This window comes from Pieris rapae, chromosome 21 (assembly GCF_905147795.1).
Source record: "Pieris rapae chromosome 21, ilPieRapa1.1, whole genome shotgun sequence".
NCBI classification, from domain to species: Eukaryota; Metazoa; Arthropoda; class Insecta; order Lepidoptera; family Pieridae; genus Pieris; species Pieris rapae.
This window is the reverse complement of record NC_059529.1, coordinates 7,695,092-7,718,927: the sequence shown is the minus strand read 5'-3', so window position 1 is coordinate 7,718,927 and position 23,836 is coordinate 7,695,092. Positions and strand designations below refer to the sequence as shown.

Here is a 23,836-nt window from a genome sequence, read left to right as displayed (position 1 = left end):
AATAATCTAAACGTTTGAAAAAAAGCGCTAAAGTTATTTTAGTAAGAAAATAGTAGTCCACAGAAGGTTTAACTAAACAATAGAAAACATTTCGTGAATAGGATTTATTGCAACACAATCACCCTGATTGTTCCACTATTAAATAATTCAATTGTAATCAGACCTCCCTTTGACTGCTCAAATTGGTCGGGCCGGAGCTGTGAATTTCGGTTATGGCCTTTCCTTAACAGTATTTATTTATTAAGGAAACAAAACAGATACACCTCTATACAATAAAAATACAATAAATACATGGGGTATATCAATAAAAAGTTTCACTGACAAAAAATCAGCAAGCAAAACAAAACATGACAGCACAAAATTATAAAATCAGGAGAACGACAAACTTACTAGTAACTGTAATAATGACGGAATATACAAGGCTTAGGACATTAATAGTTATTTTAATTTATTCTTAAATGAAGTAGTAGAGGAGTGCAAAAAAGTAGATATAATTATATTAATAGGGATAGAAATTGTTTTTTTTTAATTTTAAGGAAATTTATGTTAGAAACAGCACTCATTTGTTTTTGATAACCATTCTAAATTCTTCTACGGACGTGTTTTTGATCATTCAAATGACTCTACTTGTTAATTCATAATCGGTGGATCGTTTTCAATAACGTTAGTAGTTTTTCTTAATAACACAAAGGTGCTGAAAATATTTATATGTGAGACTAAACAGGGCTATAGAGCCACGTGTGTTACAATATCCAAAAACACAGTTTTCAGAAAAGTGAGATAAATTGCCAAAAAATATAAATTGTTATTGAGGTATTTTAAGCTTTCCCGATGTTGCTTTACGTGAGAATTAACTTATCCCGCAATATATAATATATATATAACACGGTCAATTTGTCAAAAGATTTAACAAAAAGAGTAGGACTTGAGAAAAATAATTTCTATCGTTTAAACTGCTTACTGCACGGAAGCTTACAGGAGCCAAGTTTGTGAACTAGTACAACAATATTAATCATAATTATGTTTTGTTTTACATTTTATTATTATACGTAAATAAATAGTGGTCAAAGTTTATTGTGAATTGACACGTTAAAGTAATAAATTGCGATTTAATACTGTCAGATGAAAAGCTATAATACTGGGACTGTGTCTCTCGGGAAATCCGATTTTAAATAAAAGTTAAAAGCAAATATTACCCCGTTAAATGTTAACCGTTTAACCATACTGTGTGCACGGTAAATAAATCACTGACATTTCGGCTTTATTTAAAATTTGTATGAAAACAGTGATACCTAAAGACAGATTGTAATAACATAATAGCTTGACTTGCGAACGGGTAGTAAATGTTAATTAAGAATCAATTTAACATCTTTTCTGTTGATGTTTATAAGTCTATCATTACAAATAAAGTAAGTTTGAGTTTGATCCGTATATTTTGGTCCTTCGAGCCGGATAATCTATTCTCATCCACCCACCAACCCACATTTTTAATAGCGGTATACTGTAATTATATTTATTTGGCAAATCAATGTGTGGTGTGCCAGCTATCATATATCGATAAGAGCAAATCCTTACCATAAATGGGAAGGGTGTCGAGTTAACAAGATGGGTTTAAAAGGGATTCGGTTTTCGGATTAATTACTTTATCTACATCAAAGGGACATTCACGAGTAAATTGTGGAGGTCTATAGGGATAACTAAACGTTGATGTGCATGATTTAATTTCAGAATTTGAACCCGTACAGTTAGGTTTCGGTGTAAAAGGAGGGTGTGAGGCAGCCGTCCATGCCCTACGCTCTTTCCTAACTTACGGCAAGCCAGACGTGTTGCTAAAAATTGATGTAAAAAATGCTTTTAATTCAGTTAATAGGGATACCCTGTTGACGGAAGTAAAACAACATATACCTGAAATATATAATTATCTTCTTCTCAGTTACGCTGATCCAACAAAATTGTTATATCGTACAAATGAACTGTCCTCAGAAGTAGGTTGTCAACAGGGTGATCCCCTTGGGCCTGCAATTTTTAGTTTGGCAATAAATAAAATAATCAAAAATTTAAATTCAAATTTCAACGTTTGGTATTTGGACGACGGCACACTAGGAGGTGATGTGGACACTGTTTTTTCGGACCTATTTTTAATAAAATCTAAATTTGAAGCCATTGGTTTGCAGCTAAATCTCAGCAAATGCGAACTGTTCATAAATAACTGCGACTTAAATTTAAATACAGTAACACAAAAATTTCAGATTTTGGCTCCAAATATTAAAATAGTTAATAGTAATTCCCTTTACCTTTTAGGTTCTCCAATTTTTGATGAATCTATTTTTGAATATATTAATAATTCTATTAATAAATTTAAAAATTCTGCTGATCGTCTCCTTGAAATTAGTCCGCATTATGCACTTTGCATCTTAAAAAACTGTCTTTTTGTCCCAAAATTTACGTATGTGCTCCGTTGCTGCTCCTTTTGGAATCACCCAGATCTTTTGACACAAGTAGACGACGTAATCAAAATTAGCTTAGAATCGCTTCTTAATATACAGCTGAACGAGCAATCGTGGACCCAAGCATCATTACCAATCCGTTATGGTGGTTTGGGGATTCGCAAAATTTCCAGTGTCGCTTTACCAGCCTTCCTATCTTCTGTCCATAGTTCAGCAAATCTCATAAGTCAAATTTTAAGGGCATCCCCTTCAAACTTTGAGATTGCTGGCTTGGAAGAAGCTAGAAACGCTTTCTTAATTGCATGCCCAGGTCAAAATTTTCCATTTTCTCTAAATTCACAGAGGAGCTGGGACGACATAGACAGTAAAATGACTTATGACAATCTTTTGAGCCGTAGTACAGGTTCAGCACGTGCTAGGCTTTTGGCCGTGGGTACGCATGAGGCCGGCTATTGGCTTCACGCTTACCCTTCGTCAAATACAGGAACATTTCTTGAACCTGACACGCTTCGAATCGCAACCTGTCTGCGGCTTGGGGTACCGGTCTGCGCTCCTCATACTTGTCCCTGTGGCAGTGATGTCGACAAACTAGGACATCACGGACTATCATGTCAAAAAAGTGCTGGCCGCTTCTCGAGACATGCCGCACTCAACGATATCATGCATCGGTCCCTTGCCACCGTCAACGTGCCTAATCTACTTGAGCCGACTGGAATTGCTAGAGACGATGGCAAGAGACCGGACGGTATGAGTTTGATTCCATGGAAGATGGGTCGGGTTTTGGTATGGGATGCCACCTGTTCAGACACACTGGCCCCTTCCAATCTTCACGGAACTAACAAGAGAGCTGGTGCGGCTTGTGATGCGGCTGAAAAAGCTAAAGTCTGCAAATACAGGGGTCTAGGCTCTGAATATGATTTTGTCCCATTCGGTGTCGAGACCCTTGGTCCGTGGGGTCCTAGCGCATTAAAGCTTTTTAGGGAATTATCAGAAAGGTTAGTCGACATCACAGGAGAACGAAGAGCTGGCAGCTACCTCGCACAAAGAATTAGTCTAGCTATTCAAAGAGGGAACGCTGCTAGTATCTTCGGAACCTTGCCTAAAGGGACTCCTTTTAATAATATTTTTTAATAATTAAATTTTAAGGTTAGTTATTAGATATATTTTTAGTTTGTAATTGTATATTAATATAATGATACATTAGAAGTTAAGATAGATACAATTTAAATCAAATTGGTCTTGTTTATTATTAACCCTACTTTGACAGTATAAATACTGCCATATAGTGTATTTTTTATCTTAAATGTGTGTGATAAACATAAATAATATATAAATCTGTTGCAAACGAAATGGACATAGAAATTTGTTGCATTTAAGGTTCGATACACAGTTTAAATATTATTAAACGTATAAAAATTCGACTTAGGACCCTTCAGAAAATGTTAAAGAGCCGGCAGCGCACTTGCGAGGACAATGTTTTATTAGGAAAGAGATTTTCAATGAATAGCCATGTGACACTAAAATTAGTATCAGTTAAGAAATAGTTAAAATTTTAAAATAAAATATTTTGCTTTATGAAAATAATATGAGTTACTAAATGATGACTTTACTTTAATGAACATTCCGCTTTCATCGCAAGCACAGTTAATTACAAACAGTTTAACATTTAAAAACGATCCTTTTTGGTATAAGTAGGTAGTAGACTCAGTTTGAGCTGGCGGAGTAAGGGTAAGAATTAAATCTTTTGAAATTCATATTTTTAATTTGTGTATTCGATCATTTCCACTGTCTGAACCAATCTTATGATTGGCACGTTATAAACAAATACATTCTCTTAAATTATCATTGGTGATTCTTGCATTTTCCTTAGAATTTGTTATATTGTGTTTTTTATTTCAATTTTGGTTTAATTTCACACATGTTAAATTAGAAGAATTAGAGCACACTATCGCGGTCTGCGTTATTTCTAGACAGCCTGTCCTGGCTTTGCAAGGTTGGATTTTATTAATTGTTTTAGAAATATTTAAAAAAATTAACCAAGCCATTCATGTTACTAATAAGGTAGCATTATAATGGTGAAAGATTTTTATTTCTCATGAGTTTTAAAGTTAATTCGTGATAAACATACCTATCTTTCTTCTTTATAATATATTCACTTTAATTTATAACATTAATTTATTGTACAATATTATTAAAATGTATTGTTACCGCCAACTGTTTAAATAAGTCTGTGCCGCTTAAAAGCCCTTAGGCACGCGTTTCAATTACCCTTCATCACATGAACGCTGGCGAACTTCGCAAAGTTTTGTGATAACACTTTTAGCTCTTAACACTACATAATTTATACGAACCTACAATCTTGTTCACATCTACACTTCAACATTAAACCACCATTTATTATATTATTTTAAAAACCTTATTAAAAATAAGGTTCTTAACGAGCGTAAATTTAATTATAAAGTAAAAGTAAAATAGCGTTTAATTACTTTACTTTATTATCAATGTTTTCTTACTTAGTTAATGTAAATATATAAATTAATCTTTTCTTTTTCCTTTTTGGAGGAGGCCTTCGTATTCGATAGAAGCCTCCTTGAAAGCTGCCCATCTGTATCAGTCGTGTGCGACTCGAGTTATGGTCACCTGTTCTTTAAATTTTGTTTCCCACAAGTCAGTTTTCTTCGCTCGCACGTTTTTTTTATATAGGATACAAACGCACTTACGGGACGACTAAAACCAAAAATCGCAGCCCATAAAAACCCATTCAAGTGGCTGCGCCGCCGACCTTTGATGAAGGAGTATACTCGTTTTTTAAACAATTGAAGATCGTATCTACCAGGGAAGGCCTCTACCGATTTCACACATCGCTAGTTCGCTAAAGAAAATGTCTTGTGAAGCAGACCGTGGAAGACTTCCAGACATCAAGGTGATGCGGATGAAATTTTGAATTAATACGGTTTGTAGTTGAAACGAGGCAGGAGGGATCAACTCAAACAACTCTTCAGAACATCTAAAAATTATACTAAATGTAAAACGATAATTGTTATATGCCAGCGGTTTAACAGGCAGTTTTCGTAGCTACGTTATCACCCCAGCCGCCATACTTAGAAATTCAATTGGAATAACTGATTCCTATGACAAGTGGTAACTGAAACGAATGGCGTTCTCGTCTCGGTTTTCTACGTCTAGTTTAGCGTTTAACATATTCTTCCAGTAATTAAACTAATCAATAATAATCAGTACCAATTTTTAAAAGGCCGGCAACGCACTCGCGAGCCCTCTGGCATTGAGGGTGTCCATGGGCGGCGGTATCACTTAACATCAGGTGAGCCTCCTGCCCGTTTGCCCCCTGTTCTATAAAAAAAAAATCAAATAATTTAAACAAACAAAAACCATTTATTTAGGTTACATAAGATAGAAAGAGAAATCTTTGTTTTTAATTTATTTTATTATTCTTTATTACTCAAGATGTCATATGGAACATGGTGTAATGGTTGCAGCTCCTTACAAACGTTATGTAAAAAAAACTTGGCGATGAAAAAGAGTTGCGGAGAGTTTATTGCCAGTTCTTCTCCTCCGTTCTACGCCCTTGATTTGAGAACTGGCAGTAAATGTAAAATTTGAATTATTTAATGAATATTTCTTTTCTGGACGTTCATAAGTGTACATTTTGTTACCTGTATGAATAAATTATTTTAAATTTTAATACAAAAAATATTAAATACATTTAACTTACAAAAAACCTGATACGGGTGTGTTGTGGAATGGTGTGAAAGTGAGAGTGTGAGAGCAAGTTTGAGCTATATCACTTGATATATATTATTTATATCATTTATTTTATGTAATTTATGAAAAAGCCCAAAGCCTGGTTTACTGAGCGTTAAATAATATGTTAGTATATAAAAACTTTTAACCGTGTAACAACTTCCAAAATCCTATTTTCCACTGCGGTGGTAATATTTTAAAAATTAAATTAACTTGTCAAGCCTATCCAGGCGAACGGTTGCAAAAAATTGTAAAATGTATAGCTGTTAGTTTAGCGGTTAAAGGTGAAATAGATAGTCTAATAAAGTCTTGCTCGTATGTTTTATTGAAGATCAGATATTTTACAATAACAAATTGTATATGCCTGCTTCTAAAATTGATTAGCCTGTATGCGCCTGAAATGTATTTCAGATTCCGGAGGCATGCCCTACTGTTAGTGGAGCTCACAATTTGTTCTTCCCTAACAGTCGCCAATTCCGCTTATAAAATTGCTGATTTACCTATTCGTCAGTGCACGAGAACTGGAAGTATTAAGAATGTAAGTTAGAAGAATGTAAGTTGTTTTTATTTTTATGAAGAAATAAAGTTTGTTAGTAGTTTAAGGTAGTATGTAAGTCTATATATTATATATTGCAATCTGTTTCTTACGTATGAAACAAAACAAAAAAAAACAAAACAGAGTCAAGCACACACGCCCATCCACATACTTATAGGTACATAATTATATTTTGTTTAATTAGATGTTTTTAACACTATGATAGTTTTTTATTTAAGTAAGGTTTTAAACATGCACCGTGGAAGAAGGAATAATTGTAATCTAGTTACCAGCAACACACAACGCAGTTTGGGGACTAGAGTTGGATCAATTGTGTCACACCCATATTTCGCGCAAGAATACAGTTTTTTGTAAAGATTTGTATTGTTACTGTGAGTTTAAATAGATAAATAATTTAAAATATAGTTAAAATATTAAGCTCTCAATGAAAATATAAACATTTAACAAATTGAAAAACAAAAATCCGTATAATAGGGTGAATCTATTTACAAGTAATTATTATAATTGACCTATTTAATAATATAATTTAGACATAGTAATTGTTTCATTTTAAGATGTAAAATTAATTTCATGAAATTTTCAAACTTCTTCAACAGATTAGTCACTCTTATTTTTAAATAACTGGACGGAACTTGGTAATGTGAGGTTTATACTACACGTTTAAGAATAACTAATTTAGAAACTACTAAAAAATACAGTACTTTCCTCCACACAATATTAAAATGTAGAAAAATCTTTAAATTATTATCTAACATTGAGTTATACCGAGGTCAAACACGTTTTGAATCCCATTCTTATTTTGAACAAAAATCCGGCGCAAAAATTCTGAATACAAAAATATGCACCGTTTAAGGCACTTAGTTTTGTTGGGAATAAACAAAAACGGCAACCACAAACAAGGCCCAAATCAAACAACTGACACGAATTCAAAGAATAAAAGATCTGACCTTTCTATAAGAGTATTCGGGTCAGCGGGAAGCCTAATTTCTGTCTGCCACTTATTGATTGAAAATAATGCAACTGCACTGCGCTGGTTATATTTGTTCTGTATCTGATTAATAAGGTAGATAAGATAGAAATATATAGTATTTCTGTGCTACTGCTTGAAATATCTAAGTGTGCAAGAGAAGCGTTTTTAAAGTTTTTTTTTTATGTTACAGGAGGCAGACGGGCAGGAGGCTCACCTGATGTTAAGTGACACCGCCGCCCACGGACTCACGCCCTGCCAGAAGGCTCGCAAGCACGCTGCCGGCCTTTTAATAAAAAGTTTAAAAGTAGTATTCTAATATTTCCTCCCACGCTAATGCATAGTTATAGGAGTTTACGTACTACCGGTTTGGGCAACGCTTTCAGATGGTTCGCCAAAAAATACACACGTGCACAAGTTTGATTGTCAACAATATGCCCAGTACAATCCACCACAGTCAAACCTGCGGTTTCTTTCTTGTCTCTTGTCTTGCATCACGATATGTTTTTGTGTTTCAATTTACAGCGTTACGTTCTCATTAATTGTGAAATGGTCCAATTCAGAACAGTAACATTGTCATCCATTATGATACCCAAGATTCAAAATCAGCTTAATTTTACAAATACCATCTGCAAAAACCAAGTATTTCAGGCACCTTTTATTGATATCTCATCCGATGTTTTAAACATAAACAATCTAAAATTGAAAGTGCAATATTTGTATTATCTAAATTTCTTAATCTTTTTGTAACGGTAACTTTTTGTAAATGGTTATGCGTACCATAATTAACAAATATAAAAATAGCTTATAACGAATACTGGTATATATATCATTATTTATGATATAGTGAACTTTAATAAATATATACCCGTTTCGTTTTTTACGAGTACATTATAATATATGTACCTTGTTATAATGTTTCTAATAAGTTAAATATTCTATAAGTTTGACAAACTATTTATTAACAACAAATAGAAGTTGGCTTTTAATTTATGAATTAAAATTAGTTTTCCCAAGGAAATGTTACAAACAATATTTCACTCATTTCTTTGACTTATAATATGTTTATTGAATAATGCACGTTATTCCTGAGTGCATAAGAATGATTTTCGCGAGAATCAGAGTTATGTACGCGTTAGTTACCGCTCCATTGGATCGCTCGCTTCATTAATTTAAAATTTATCTTATGAGATATGACTTTGAAAGTCATTTGATTAGAAACAGACCTATATGTTTTTGGGTACATATATATTTTAGAAACCGTTTGTATGTACACGTAATACTTACGAATTGTTAAACCCTTAAAAGGACTATAATTGTACGATAAAGATACTAATAATACCAGTACGCCTTTAGTAACACTTTTTATTCAATTGTTTCTATATTATTATATATTAAACGAAAACATATTTCTTTTATAAACATAAATCCAAAGAGTACATACTTGGAGGACTCTAATTCGAATTGGTTCGGAAATACTTCAGCTGACAACTGGATTCACATAGTGGTGTCGCGCGGTAAAAAAATTCTCAGTTGTGCTAAAAAATATTTTCATACTATGCTTGTTTTAAAACCAATATTAATCGAAATAATAATAATACAGAGACTCTAGGTCTTCTAGTCTTAAATGATCCCTAGTAACTTACTTGCGTATGTGAATAAAACATGGAGAAATTGGACACGATGACCGGCACTGGTAGAGCTATCGTGAGCACCCCTGCCAAGGCACACAGGGCCCCAACAAACATCCCCAAATAGGTCTTTGGAGCCATGTCTCCGTAGCCGACTGTTGTCATGGTAACGATCGCCCACCAGAGTCCAAGTGGGATCGATTTGAACTGATTGTCAGGGTTGTCCTGAAAAGTAATTGGGGTTATTATTAATTTATTCCATATTAAATAGATAGATAAATTAGTGACCCACATAACTGAATTCGTGGGTTCGATCTCCGGTTGTACACAACCCCCGAAATGTGCACCAATGGACTTTCTGTGTGCGAATTTAATATTCGCTCAAACGGCGAAGGCAAATACCGTGAGAAACGGGTCTTCCCATAGATCCAAGTCGATCACAGTATCGCAACAACAACAGGCCATCACTCGCGAGCCCTTTGGCATTGAGAGTGTCCATGGGCGGCGGTTTCACTTAATATCAGGTGAGCCCCCTGCCCGTTTGCCCCTGTTCTATAAAAAAATCACTTTTTATAGCTTCTCATTGTACGTACGTATTCCGTCAAAATTTATAGATTCGGTGTATTAAATATCTGGTTTACTACAGAATAAGACAATCATTATACAAAAAGTATTATACAACGATATATAATTCCAAAGATAATCGCAAATCACAGGCTATAAGGCAAACCCACAACGACAACGTTGCCATGCACATTAAATTCAATTAGATAGTCTATGTAAACTGTCTGAATATGTTTCTTTAAATAAATATCAAGATTCGATTCTGTCTCCAAGTCGTTAAACAGTTAATTATAGAAGAGCCTTCACATGCGTGTGGCGTCCTATTTTCTCTTTATCCCTTTGGCTCGGTAATCTAATAGAAAAACCAGTGATACGTGCATATCTGACCTCAATACAACGTGTACGTGACGTCACACAACTCCTTAAATGCTCCTAAGGGTTCCCTTAAGGGATTTTGTATGTTTCAAATTGAGCAAAATAATGCTGAATATTATAATCAGTCTTTAAATTGTTGAAGTAAAAGCGATATTGTATTCACGACCGTTTAGTAACCGGACTGCATTGTAAAAAATCTCGTTGTAGCAGTATTCTCATTTTTTTTTAATAAGTCTAAAACTAGGAATACAAATTTATGAAAGTTGTTTATAACATATATTATAACAACACAAATAAAACAGGTGCAAAGGTACGCAAAACTAATTATAGACTTGTCAAATCATTTTAAATAGCACAGTAATTTTCTCCTAAATACATGCGCATACACACCCACTACACACATTCCTATTTAGAAGTAAACTGTTTTAAACATGTACCATGCACCACAAAAATAATTGTTATCGAGTTACCCACAGTGTGGGGACTAGCGATAGGTATATGAATTTTGTCTATTGTCGTAAATAAAGTTTTTATTATTATTAATACAGAAATATTACTTGAGAAATCTCCACGTTGTTGGAGAGATTATTGTATTTACTATAATCTTCTTAGTAAATATCAATTCAAAAAACATACTAATCAAGTTTAAATAGAATAACAAATTGTCGTATTTTTAAAAATAAAATAAAATAAATAATAAAATATACTATTATACTAATCTGGGTCACCTAATAAATACTATGTAAGCTTATATTATTCAAATTCTGCCATATTTCCAGTTTTAAATTAACGCCAAATCCCACTCATTATAATAACAATTTATATTCATAAACTTAAAATTTTGTTACAAAATGTTGTTATACACGCCATTAACAATGTAAGTTAGACGTAATAGGTGTTATAATTCTATAAACGATTTAGATGATCAAAGATATTGTATTGCGATAATATCTCTTTTGGGATTAGGATGCTTGAAACGAATGATAATAATGGTTATTTATGAAAATAAAAATATATCTATGCAATATAATTGATTGGCAAAAGATATTGCTTAAATAGGTTGATTAAATATTGATTGATTTAATTATTTTTCATTTATCAGCGGTGTGTTAAATTACTTTGTTTAACTAGCTTTCGATTCAACCTTTTACTTTGTCATAAGACCTAATTTCGCACGGTGCTCGGGGTTCTCAACCCAACGCATGCTGATGGCACACAATTAAAATTATAATAATAACAAATTTTTTAAAGAAAATATAAAAATAATATGATGGTACAATCAAAAGTTATAAAGTATATTCTGCCACACATAATGGCGTACAAATTTGTCTTAATAGGAATTTTACATTTCACATTATCATATCAATTAGTCAATTCCTAAATTATTTGTATCATACATAATATCATATTATGCGTCAACAAATTGATATCAAATATATTTTTTTACGCAAATTATCAATTAATGAGTAATATTTTTATTAAAAGTAGCATCATAAGTCGATTATCAAAAACTCTAGTCGGAAGATGTTTTAATGTTTTTGGTATATTATTGTAAACTTTGATTACATTACAAAAGGTGATTTTCATATATACAAAGTGATAAGTAAATAATAACGATTTTCATATATACAAAGTGATAAGTAAATAATAACGATAGACTATTGACGAACAAAAAATATTTTTATAAAAAATATATCCCAGGCTCCAATTGTTGTCAGAACTGAACTTCATTCCCAGTTACATAAAAAATCTCGATATAAATCAAATTAACCTCAAAATGTATTCTGTATTCCCGCTTGTAAGATTTTGTACAGCCAGATGACAGATGACAGCTGACAGTGATTTGCGATACTAATTAGAAGAGTGTCAAAGGCGCTTGAGTGTTCGTAAATCAGATTCATATGGGACTAGGCAATTTTAGCTTTATATCTCTTGGGAGTTTAAGACTAATTTATGCATGTTTAATTTTTAATTCGTTAAGAAATAGGCACAGGTGTTAGAATACTTATGATAATTCGTTATAATTCACGTATATAATAACTTTGTGACTGGTTGTACTTGAATTCGTGTACGCTGATATTAGTTGTTTCTACTACGTATTTACGAGTATGTAAGTGCGTGCTCCTATTTCACCTCCCCCTCCTGCTGATAGGACAAATCTTTGTTTTTAACTTATTTTATTATTCTTTATTACTCAAGATGTCATATGGAACAAGGTGTAATAGATACAGCTCCTTACAAACGTTGCGTAAAAATTTGGCGATTAAAAAGAGTGGCGGAGAGTTTATTACCAGTTCTTCTCTTCCGTTCTACGCCCTTGATTTGAGAAAAGCAGTAAATGTAATTAGAAGCATTTAATTATATGTATAATTCTGCTTTTAACGTTTATATGTGTACATTATGTTACCTACATGAATAAATGAATTTAAATTTGAATTTATCTAAAAATTACTAAATATATGCTTTTGCGCAGGCGTTTTTTCGAAATACATATTTGAGATTGTATAATATAAAACTGCTTGTTTGTATAGTATAGAATATTTTAAAGTATCGTTCCAAACAAACATTTATCCAAATGTATTGTGTATGTAAATGTAATGTAACTGTAATTCAATCGCAATTATTGAGATATAATGTAAACTGTCGTCAAGAAAAATTATTTGGCATTAGTATAAAACTAGCAGGTGTGCCGAAGAGCCGCAATCCGTTTCTTTGATTGATAATATCTCATTTTTATTCATTATTTACTTTTCGGCGTTAAGTCGCGTAGCTCCCTGGTTTACATTTGTTCTGCACCTTTATATATTTGGGGAGGGAGGTACTACATGCGCTCGATGGGAGATTCCCTTCTTGACGTCTTTCTGACAATGTGAATGTTCATGGACGGCGTTATCGCTTAACATCCGATGAGCCAACTGCTCGTTTGCCTCCAATTACATAAAAAAAACAACATATGGCACTAGAAAACTGGCGCGGTAAAGCTATTGCATAGCATTTTTATCAAGTTATGCAATTATGTAAGTTTGATAAGTCATGAGATTCATTAAATTATTATATAATGCTTTGCCAACTAATTTAATCAAATGGAAGGTTTGTGGGTACATTATATACCATGAGTTTTCGTAGTTCAATTACTCGCTGCTAACTTCAAGGCCTAGCATGATAGATATCTACATAGAATACAAATGTATTATGGATTTTGCAAACTTTATTACTATAGACTAGGGGTAAATTTATACTGAGTATGACTAAGTATGAGTATGACTATTTTTCGTCCTTAAATAATTTTATACTGAGTCTTCCTCTTTTCTAGCTACATGCCAATATATTGTAAATTTGAAAATCTAAGAAAACCTATTTTTTTTCTATTATTACATAAAACTTTTACATTTCAAGGAATATAAAAAAATATTTGAATCCAGTCGTCTTCGTTTTTTATAATTAGTTTCTATCAAGAAAAACGTACTATTCAGTAATCAAAATTTGACTTTCGTTCCCGGGGATCAAATTAATTAAACAAACCAATTAAACTACAGAGGAAATAGTGTATACTTACTTGTGACTTCTCAGCATAATATACCAGGCTGGCGAATATCACGATTCCTAACACAAGGAAAAACACAAGAAGTGTCAATTCTTTCGCAGACGCCTTAAACGTATGCACCAATATCTTCAAACCCGGACTATGCCTCGTCAGTTTGAATAAACGCAATATTTTCACGATCGATATAAATTCTAATATATCTGATTTGTCTATTTTTCGTCTCACTACTGCCAGTTCAACTACAACGTCCATATAGAAACTTAGTGTGGCAATGAAGTCTATTATATTCACTGGAGATTTCACGAATTCGATTATGTTTGGTGCTACCTGAAACAAAAGAGAGATATATTATATATTTAGAACATATACAAATTTAAAGTTCACATTTCAGGTATCATCATGCTCGCTTAAATGACATTGCTTAGCGGCGTCCATACGTCGGGTTGCATCTCTCCCTAAAATATGGCGAGGTGGCCGATGGCTGGCCATGCGTCATGCTGGTGAACGGGTGGTATTTGTGGTGACTGTTTGATTTTGACAATGTATTTGCGTATTCTTCCCACGAGAGTTTATACGCTCGCACTTATGTGCGTGATATTATTTCACCATGCCATCTGCTGATAGAGAATAAATCTTTGTTATTTTTATATTTCTAATTGAATATATTTATTTACTTAAGATGTCATGAGGAACGTGATGTAATGGTTGCAGCTCAACAGACAATTTGTAAAAAATACAATCTGTGTTACCTAAAAGAATAAATGCTTTTTACTGACTAAAACTCATTTTATTAGAAAAATTGCAATACCTAAAACATACACGCCTTCACTAGATAACCCTTACAAAGAGTGATTTTTAAAATATAAAATACAATTAACTTAAAGCCTGGCAATACCTGTAAGCATTGCAAAACACACACATAACCACACAAAATAACAATTATCAAAGAAAAAAAAATAAACCTTAAAATGAGATATCGAAAACAATAAAAAAATCTTTTCCCATTCGGCTCGTTTCAAATGTGTTATGCGTGTGTGCTGTGGCTGTAATTGGCCCTGGCTCAGCATTATGCTGAGGAGCAGAATGTTCCACAGCGCTGGTCATTCTGTCAGAGACCACAGCAGCTAGTTTGCGCCTCATGAGGAGAAAAATTTAAAAGTGTTTGTGTTTCTTTATATATAAAAAAACGCGGGTTATTAACGTTGAAAGTGTTACAAAAAGTACACAGCAAAAAAACTGTTTCTAACAGCTGAGCGGGCGTATAATATCTATAAAGAGAGAACGTTGCGGTATTTGCTACCGTGGCTAATAAATAGTCTACCCAAACACATAACAGATAGCTTAACACTATCCAATATAAATTATAAACTAAAAAACTACTTTTACATGAAGTTGTCGCGCTCCTAAACAAGACTGCTATTTACAAGACATTAATAAAAACCAAAGCGGTTTTCTAATGTAACATATTGTAATATTATATATTATTTTGTAAAATAAAGGAAAAAAAATCACCGTTTCTAGCATACAATAAATATACTCCAGCAAAATATCCAATTCTCGTTACGGTAACAGACAAAGAATTCTACAATAAATGGTGGTAATAAAAGCGTTATCAGAAATTCAATATGCTGGAACAAATTGTACTGAAACCTGTTCAGTGCTCCAATTTTAGATATACGATAAAATATTAAGTGATAAATCGCAGTGATTTCACAGTTATAATTCTTGTTATACTCAAATAGATTTTAATATTTTAAAAATAGAATCTATTTAAATGTTTAGTATACTCAAACGGTTTTAATATTAATTAAATTTTAAGTTAGGTGAACTGAAAAATTCGAAGAAGATAGACACATTATTAATTTGATATAATTTCAATGAATTATAAAATACAGCGATCATACAATTTTTCGAAAGCGTTCTTAGAGTACGATTTTTCTTCTCAAAACAGGGTTCAGTTTCGACAATTACCTCTTCATTCAGCGAGCATTCTCTTGAGTCTGAAAATATCGCTGTATACTGTAAGAATTGGCGCTGGAATTAATCAAAATAAATCAGTAATCATATGGTTGCTTCGGCTTAGATTGCATTTATGTCTGTGATTATTTTATTGTACCTGACACAATATGTCAAGATTACCTTTAACGTTTAAGTGTTATTTGCGCACGATAAATACGATTGGTGCACTGCGTTAAAAAGTGTTTTAAAATAGTATATTTCATTACAAGTGCGGAAAGCCTGTCATTGCAACGAGTTCCGACGAATGTCTACCCGAGCCGAGGCGCAGCCGAAGGTGAGGGTTGACAGTCGGGACAAGTTGCAATGACGGTTCCGCACGTGTACTGAACGACTATTTTTAATACAGTTGCGAAAAAATTAAGCAATTTAATTAAAATATTTGCTTTTTTTCTATTCTCTCTACGGAATAAATACGTTGCACGTAGATATGTAGCGACTTATATGTTTCCGGTAAATTGTTCTCCGAAGCATTTTATGCAATTATACTGCATTCGGGTGGTATTCATTCAAATAAAATATCGTCGAAATTACTCATTTTGTGCAACAAATAACTCAACTCGAAAGAACATTTTTGGAAAATGGCGCCAACCGCAAAGAATATGAGCAATGCTTGTTTTTTCTTTTCTTCACCCATTCTGGGTAGGCAAAGGGAACTTGGCCCATACAGCCAATTCTTCAGTAGACTATTTTTATTGAAAGAAAAACAAATCTAACTCATTAAGTCCAATCATTAAATCTGATATTGAAACAAATAGTAGCTTCTTTTTAAAATATTTGCATGAATCATAAAAACTTCTGTGATTTTTTTTAGTAAAAACTTCATGGTTAGTTTTTTCTTTTTAATATTTTTTTTATTGATATGAAATAAAATAAACCTAACCTAACTTATTGAATCCAATTATTAGTAAACTTTTTAAAAATACGTATTTGCATATATTATAAAATTCTTTTTAATATTTTTTTAATTGATATGAAATGAAAAGAAACCTGACCGAACTTATTGAATCCAATTATTATAATATTTAGAAATCATATATCATAAAAACTTCTATGAATCTTTTTAATAAAACCTTCGTGGTTGGTTTTTTCTTTTTAATACACATTGTTTTGACAGTTGGCAAAGAAAACGCACGAGTGCGGGAATGGCAAAGAAAAAGCACGAGTGTGTAATAGCCCACTTTCCGAACGCTATACCTCCCTGCAATATGCCACTTTTTGAGCAACTGTATTAAAAAATATATTTTGATCACAAAGCCTTTTAAAGTAAACTGAGAGCTAATGGCCATTACCAAGAAATATCACAGAGTAAATCAAATTTAAATTCGACTAATAAATAGCAGTCAATAGCTTTTGAGTACTTATTCACAGTTATTTCCAAAGTGAATTTGTACAATTCATTGAATCCTTAATGCTCTGGCGTCGATCCAAAGTGAAGTTTTGTTTGAGTCTTATAGAAAAGTATTATTGCAGGAGATTTCGTGAAATATAAAACAAAACATTTTCAATTTAGTTATTTAAAGTTTCTCGCGATTCAAGCTGGTAGAGATGAGTAGAAGTTGAGAGCTTTGAATAACACTTCAAGGAATTAAAAATTCAGAGGCTTCTGCTCATTAATATATTTTTTAAACTAGATCATGTCATCGTCGATTTTTGGTTGGTTCTCAATGCGCAATTTATTGACATAAACGCATTGAAGCCTATAGGGGCCTGTATTGGTTGTGCTACAGGCTATAATTTGGTAAATGAATATTATAAGTGAAATTCACTTAGTAAAATAATTGTTCATAGTATTGTCTTTTATTTACATAACTTTTACACATTTAAAGAAAAACACTTTTTTAACGGATTATAGATATGTATTATTATATTTAAACTTATAATTATTTGTACATAATTTTAAATTTAAACCGACGTTTCGCGTGCTTTACAGCGTGCGTGGTCACGGTGACTGAAGACAAAGGTGTTAAATGTCAAAAAGTATTACAGCTGCAGAAAATGTTGTGTTATCTGTATTTATTTCCCCGGAGTTGGTATCGACTAAAAGATGTAGGGTTTTTGCAGAAATTGCTCACGGTGTCCTCCATTTTCGCGGGTTGTTTATTTTGAGATTTTAATTTGGATATTATTGGATCCCAGGTGTTTGATAATTTTAGGCCGTCCTCTCTATTGAAATTGGCGTGTTTTTTGATTTCAATGGCTTCGCGTACCAATCTTGGGAAGAATCTTTTTTCTTTCGCAAGTACTTTCGGTTGGTCAAAGCGTATGTAGTGATTAGGCCTATCTAGTGTGTGTTCACAGACTGCCTGTTAGCAACAGCCTGTGTAAAACCTCCAAAAATGTATGGATTGCCAAAAATACACAAACTCAACAATCCTTTAAGACCAATAGTCAGTCATATCGACTCACCCACATACAAATTAGCCAAACACTTAGCATCAATATTATCCCCTCTCAGGGGGCACACTAGTGCTTATGTCAAGGACTCTTACCATTTTGTGGAAACATGTAGAGATCTCAAATTACTCCACAACGAAACTATGGTGAGTTTTGACGTTGAGTCACTATTTACAAACTTACCACTAAATGACTGCCTAGATATAATTTCAAAAAGACTTAAGGAACAGAACATGTCACCAGATTATGTAGATATTGTAAAACACTGTCTCACATCAGGGTACTTAATGTGGAAAGATGAGTTCAATGTGCAGGTTGATGGAGTAGCCATGGGTTCTCCGGTGTCACCTATAGTCGCTGACATCTTCATGGAGGACTTTGAGGAGAGAGCTTTGGCCAATGCCCCGGTTAAACCTAGACTGTACAAGAGATATGTCGATGACACATTTGTAGTACTCCCCAATGACAAAATATCTACATTTCTAGCGCATTTAAATTCAATACACAAGAACATTAAATTTACTGTTGAAAAAGAAAACAACAACTGTCTGCCCTTTTTGGACATTTTAATTATACGCAAAGCAGATGGCACACTAGGTCACACAATACACAGAAAGGCAACCCACACAGATAGGTACCTCAATGGTGAATCCCACCACCACCCGTCACAACTGCTCTCTGTCGGTAAATGTTTGTTTCAGAGAGCCCAACGTCTTTGTGATGCGGCCCACCTCAAGGAGGAACTACAGCATGTCAAACAGGTGCTACACCGAAACAAGTTGCGCATCCCCCGGCTGCATCACAGAAACAAAAACAAGACACAAACAGTTCCTCGCCAGCCAGCTTACCTGCCATATGTGAAGGGAGTTACAGATAGAATTAGCCGGGTCCTAAAACGAGCTTCCATTAATACAATTTTCAAGCCGCACAAGAAGATTCAGCAATTCCTAAGACCAATCAAAAGTAACACCCCATTGCAAGATGCAGGTATATACAAACTGGATTGCGACTGTGGCCTGTCTTACATAGGGCAAACTAAACGCAATATGTCCAGCAGACTCAAGGAACACATCGCGGACATAAGACATAGACGACACACAAAATCAGCAGTCTGTGAACACACACTAGATAGGCCTAATCACTACATACGCTTTGACCAACCGAAAGTACTTGCGAAAGAAAAAAGATTCTTCCCAAGATTGGTACGCGAAGCCATTGAAATCAAAAAACACGCCAATTTCAATAGAGAGGACGGCCTAAAATTATCAAACACCTGGGATCCAATAATATCCAAATTAAAATCTCAAAATAAACAACCCGCGAAAATGGAGGACACCGTGAGCAATTTCTGCAAAAACCCTACATCTTTTAGTCGATACCAACTCCGGGGAAATAAATACAGATAACACAACATTTTCTGCAGCTGTAATACTTTTTGACATTTAACACCTTTGTCTTCAGTCACCGTGACCACGCACGCTGTAAAGCACGCGAAACGTCGGTTTAAATTTAAAATTATGTACAAATAATTATAAGTTTAAATATAATAATACATATCTATAATCCGTTAAAAAAGTGTTTTTCTTTAAAAATAATTGTTGTCAATGTTTGCTTATTAGCGTGTATTATTATTATCAAAGTTAATTTTCTTTTGTGTTACTCTAAACAAATAAGATACATTAGATAATTTTCAGTCCCTTGTCCATTTGCCCCGTTCTGAAGAAAAGTCATTCCATTTTTAAACTTGAATATTGTCAATATAAATTCTATCCTTTTGATTCTGCTCTTTGAAGGCTTTCAAGGTACGTTTTTCAAGTCCCTAAAAGGAAAGTACCAAAGCCTGAGATAACGAGGGTGTGATTAGGTTACCGACATAAAGGCGCTTCAGACCGAAAACGTTTATTTGCATAGAAATGAGATTGTTATTGTAATGACTAAATAAACAAATTGCTTTGATAGTGATTTCGTTTGCAATTTTAAATAGATCTTTGGTTTTACAGCCTTAATTAGAAATCTCGACATAAATAGGAGGAATAGCTCAGACATAAATAGGGAGAGTATCTATGTCAACTGTGTGACAAATATATATTTAATTAAATTTATATTTTTCCTTTTTGTTTTAATATTTTTTAGCAATTTTATCACAAAGTATACTTAAATTATTTAAACTAAAATTTAAATTTTATAGACAAATGACAAAACCTATCTACATAGTAAATTAATTAATTAATTCGCTTTAAAAAAGTCGCGGCGTTTAAACGCTTTTGTACGTAGCCCTAACGATAACACACACGTAACATTACGACGTAAGGCTGTGTAAATTTGACGGAAGCAGTACAAATAAATAAATAAATTGCGACCCAAGTCGTCCTGATTTCATTTGAATTTAGCATCGAATAAAAATACATAATTCTTCTCTTCCGTTCTACGCCCTTGATTTGAGAACTGGTAGTAAATGTAAAATTAGAAGAATTTAATGTATATTTCTTTTTTTGGACGTTCATAAGTGTACATTATGTTACCTTTATGAATAAATGATTTTTGACTTTGTTGAAATTTACAACCACTGATGTCTTAATCATCAAAATGCCCTGAGTTCGTGCATTCAAATCACGGCGGTGTTTTTTGATGTAAGCACTTAACACAGTGTAAACAGTGTGAAAATAGATAAACAAATACATGGAGTGATCATATACTGGTACTGATTTTATCTATTGGGGCTTTTACCTAAGTAATAATTAATTTACAAAGAAGTTCCACTTCTGACATGTGTACTTTGTACACACGCACTTTTTATACAGTTTTTGTATTGTGCGTTGCCGGCTTTTTAAGAATTATTGGTACGCTCTTTTCTGGAAAGACTCTAAGTTTAACATTTAATACCAAATAAATATACCCGTATATGATAAGTCCTCGTCGTATTAATTCGTTCTCTACGATACTATCCAGGTTGAACGGTAATATATTTATTAATATGTTGTCTACATTGGAACTTTAAAGCCTAAGTACTTACGCGAAACAGGCCGAGCTTTCTGAAATCTCTTTGAGTTCAACAAAGGGAGTGCCGTCGAGCGAATCTATCGAATTTCACAGTCGCCTGCTGCAACGCTCTTAACAGATTTATATACTGCAAGATTAGATTAAGTTCAAATAAAGAATTTATTTGAATTTAGAATATGCTGGCTTTGACGAGTGTTTTTTAGATTTGATGTTATTTGGATACGTTTTTGATAATAGTTTTTTTAAACTCATAAATCCGCTAAAATTTAACCAGGTATGAATGAATAACATAATTTTGGTGATCATACAATAAATCAGAATGTTGCAAGTTTTTGGTCACAAACTGCCACCGTTACAGGCAAATGGATCAATTTGTTTATATTTGTTTTAAACATTTAAAATTCTATTTATCCATTTTGAATAAATATTATTACTATATAGGGTGATAATATTGTAAATACATATATTTGACTTTTAAATAAAAAAATAATAAGTGTAAAATAAAAAAAACTGAAACGAAAACTATATCAATAACTGCATAGCCTTTTGTTAACTCCAAAAAATCTTTTTCTCTAACGCTTGATTTATTTTTTCTTGAGGTACTTAAGAAGCAAGTCACTTCAGGCAATAAGCTATGAAGATCTGATTAACCTCTTATAAGAACTAGATAGGTCTAATTACATTGTTTGTCTTTTTTACCCCTATAGCTTTATCTGTAATGAAAAGAGACAACAAGTCTGTCTTACACATACATACAACTTTTTACAACTTACATAGGTAAAGTTCTTTAAATATATAAAATACCTATATATATATAATCAACTTCTATTTCAAACCAATATCAAGAAAATATGTTACGTTATGAAAACAAAATATAAAAATTGGGTTTCTATGCCCAAGAAGATCTCAAACGACTAATTTGGGAGTGCGGCAAGTGGAAATCGATAGACCATATATTCCAATCATATCTACAAGATGGCACTTGATTAGAATCTGCAACGTAAGTGAAAGTGTATCTGTGCTAAGCAAATCTGGCGTAGTACAGATTTGCAGATGAGGTAAAAAGAGCCAGAAAGAATTCGACCGAGATGAAATACGAGTCTGAATACCCGATCGTTGGAGACTCACTTTGTTTTATTTAGGGGTTATAGATGACCGTTATTTTTTTTATAAATTGTGTTTTTTGGAAATTATATTTCAATACGAATTAAAATACTAATAAAATAATGAAATATGAATAATATTTTTCGATTTTACCGACAGAATAATAAAAAAATATGAACTGGTTATTTAAAGAAAAGAATCGTGAGTGTGATAAAACACGAATGAAATGACATTTTCTAGAAATGATTCCTAGCTAGTTCGATTTATCGCCCCTGAAACCCCCCGTATACTAAATTTCATGAAAATCGTGGGAGCCGATTCCGAGATTCCAATTACATGTATATATATACAAAAATTGCTCGTTTAAAGATATAAGATTAAGTATGACATAAAAAACTGACATTATTTCCACATCAATGACCAAATTCTTTTTTTAAATTTTTTTATCGGTTTGAAAGCTATAAATAAAACAACCCATTTTAGAAATTAAGTCAATTACTCAATTGATCTTTACCAAGATTAAAATACGTTTAATTCAAATTAATTAAGATAATTGACGAACAAATGGAAAAGCTCTATCTTTGATCTTAATTATTGCGAGAAAGAATTAACTTTAAAAGCCTTTTTTAATTATTTATAGAATGTGCTAGCAGCGACTTTGTCATTAACGGTATTTATGTTTTTAAAATTTCGCTATTATTATTTTTTTGTTTCCAGTTGTTAAGTGATACCGCCATGGATACTCAATACCAGAGGGCACGCGAGTGCGTTGTCGGCCTTTTAAGAATCAATAGGCCGTACCCTAAGTCAAATTGGTTTGGAAATACTTTATGAGTAGCTGATGCTGATTACATACAACCGCTGAAAAAGCGACGTTTGTTAAAATTGGCGGTGTAAAATATCCCTCGCTTCGACATATCGTTAACAAGACGCAAAGCACACAGTTCTCAGTTGTAAGGATATGAAGAAATTATATTACTTGGTCCTTCAAGAAAAGAGCATACCAATTCTTAAAAGGCCGGCAACGCACTCGCGAGCCCCCTAGCCCTCTAGAGTGTCCATGGGCGGCGGTGACACTTATATCGGTTATAGAGACACTATCAAAGTGCTCCTTGAATAACGAATAGGTACATGGTTAAATGTGCTACAGATTTGGAATAAAATTCCATGAATCTTTAAAATATAGAGTTTCATTTCCATTTGTAAATTAACCTCGTTCATCGATTGAAGCGAATATTTTTCGATAATTTTCCTTTAAGCCTTGGATTTCGACAAAAAGATACATCGAAGCGTGGGGGCATGTTAAATGAACCAGCTGACAAATTGATACACGGTACTGGTTGGACATTTATTTATTACGTGAGGTTTTGTAATTATTAAACACTCAGAGGCTTCGTATCACGATAATTGAGGTAAATGTTTCCATTTGAAAATATCTGACCATACATTATTGAATCACAGATGTGTTATATT

At 33.0% G+C, this 23,836-nt stretch overlaps 1 protein-coding gene across 1 annotated transcript in view; it reads right to left on the bottom strand.

Annotated features, from left to right (window-relative positions):
- LOC110993892 (potassium voltage-gated channel protein Shaw) overlaps positions 1 to 23,836 on the bottom strand; it is a 110,905-nt gene that overhangs the window by 14,088 nt on the left and 72,981 nt on the right. The window contains exons 6-7 of the mRNA XM_022260295.2: positions 13,859 to 14,173; positions 9,379 to 9,588 (exon numbers count right to left, since the gene is read on the bottom strand). Coding sequence (XP_022115987.1) covers positions 9,379 to 9,588; positions 13,859 to 14,173 — 525 coding nt within the window. The remainder of the gene's footprint in view (positions 1 to 9,378; positions 9,589 to 13,858; positions 14,174 to 23,836) is intronic.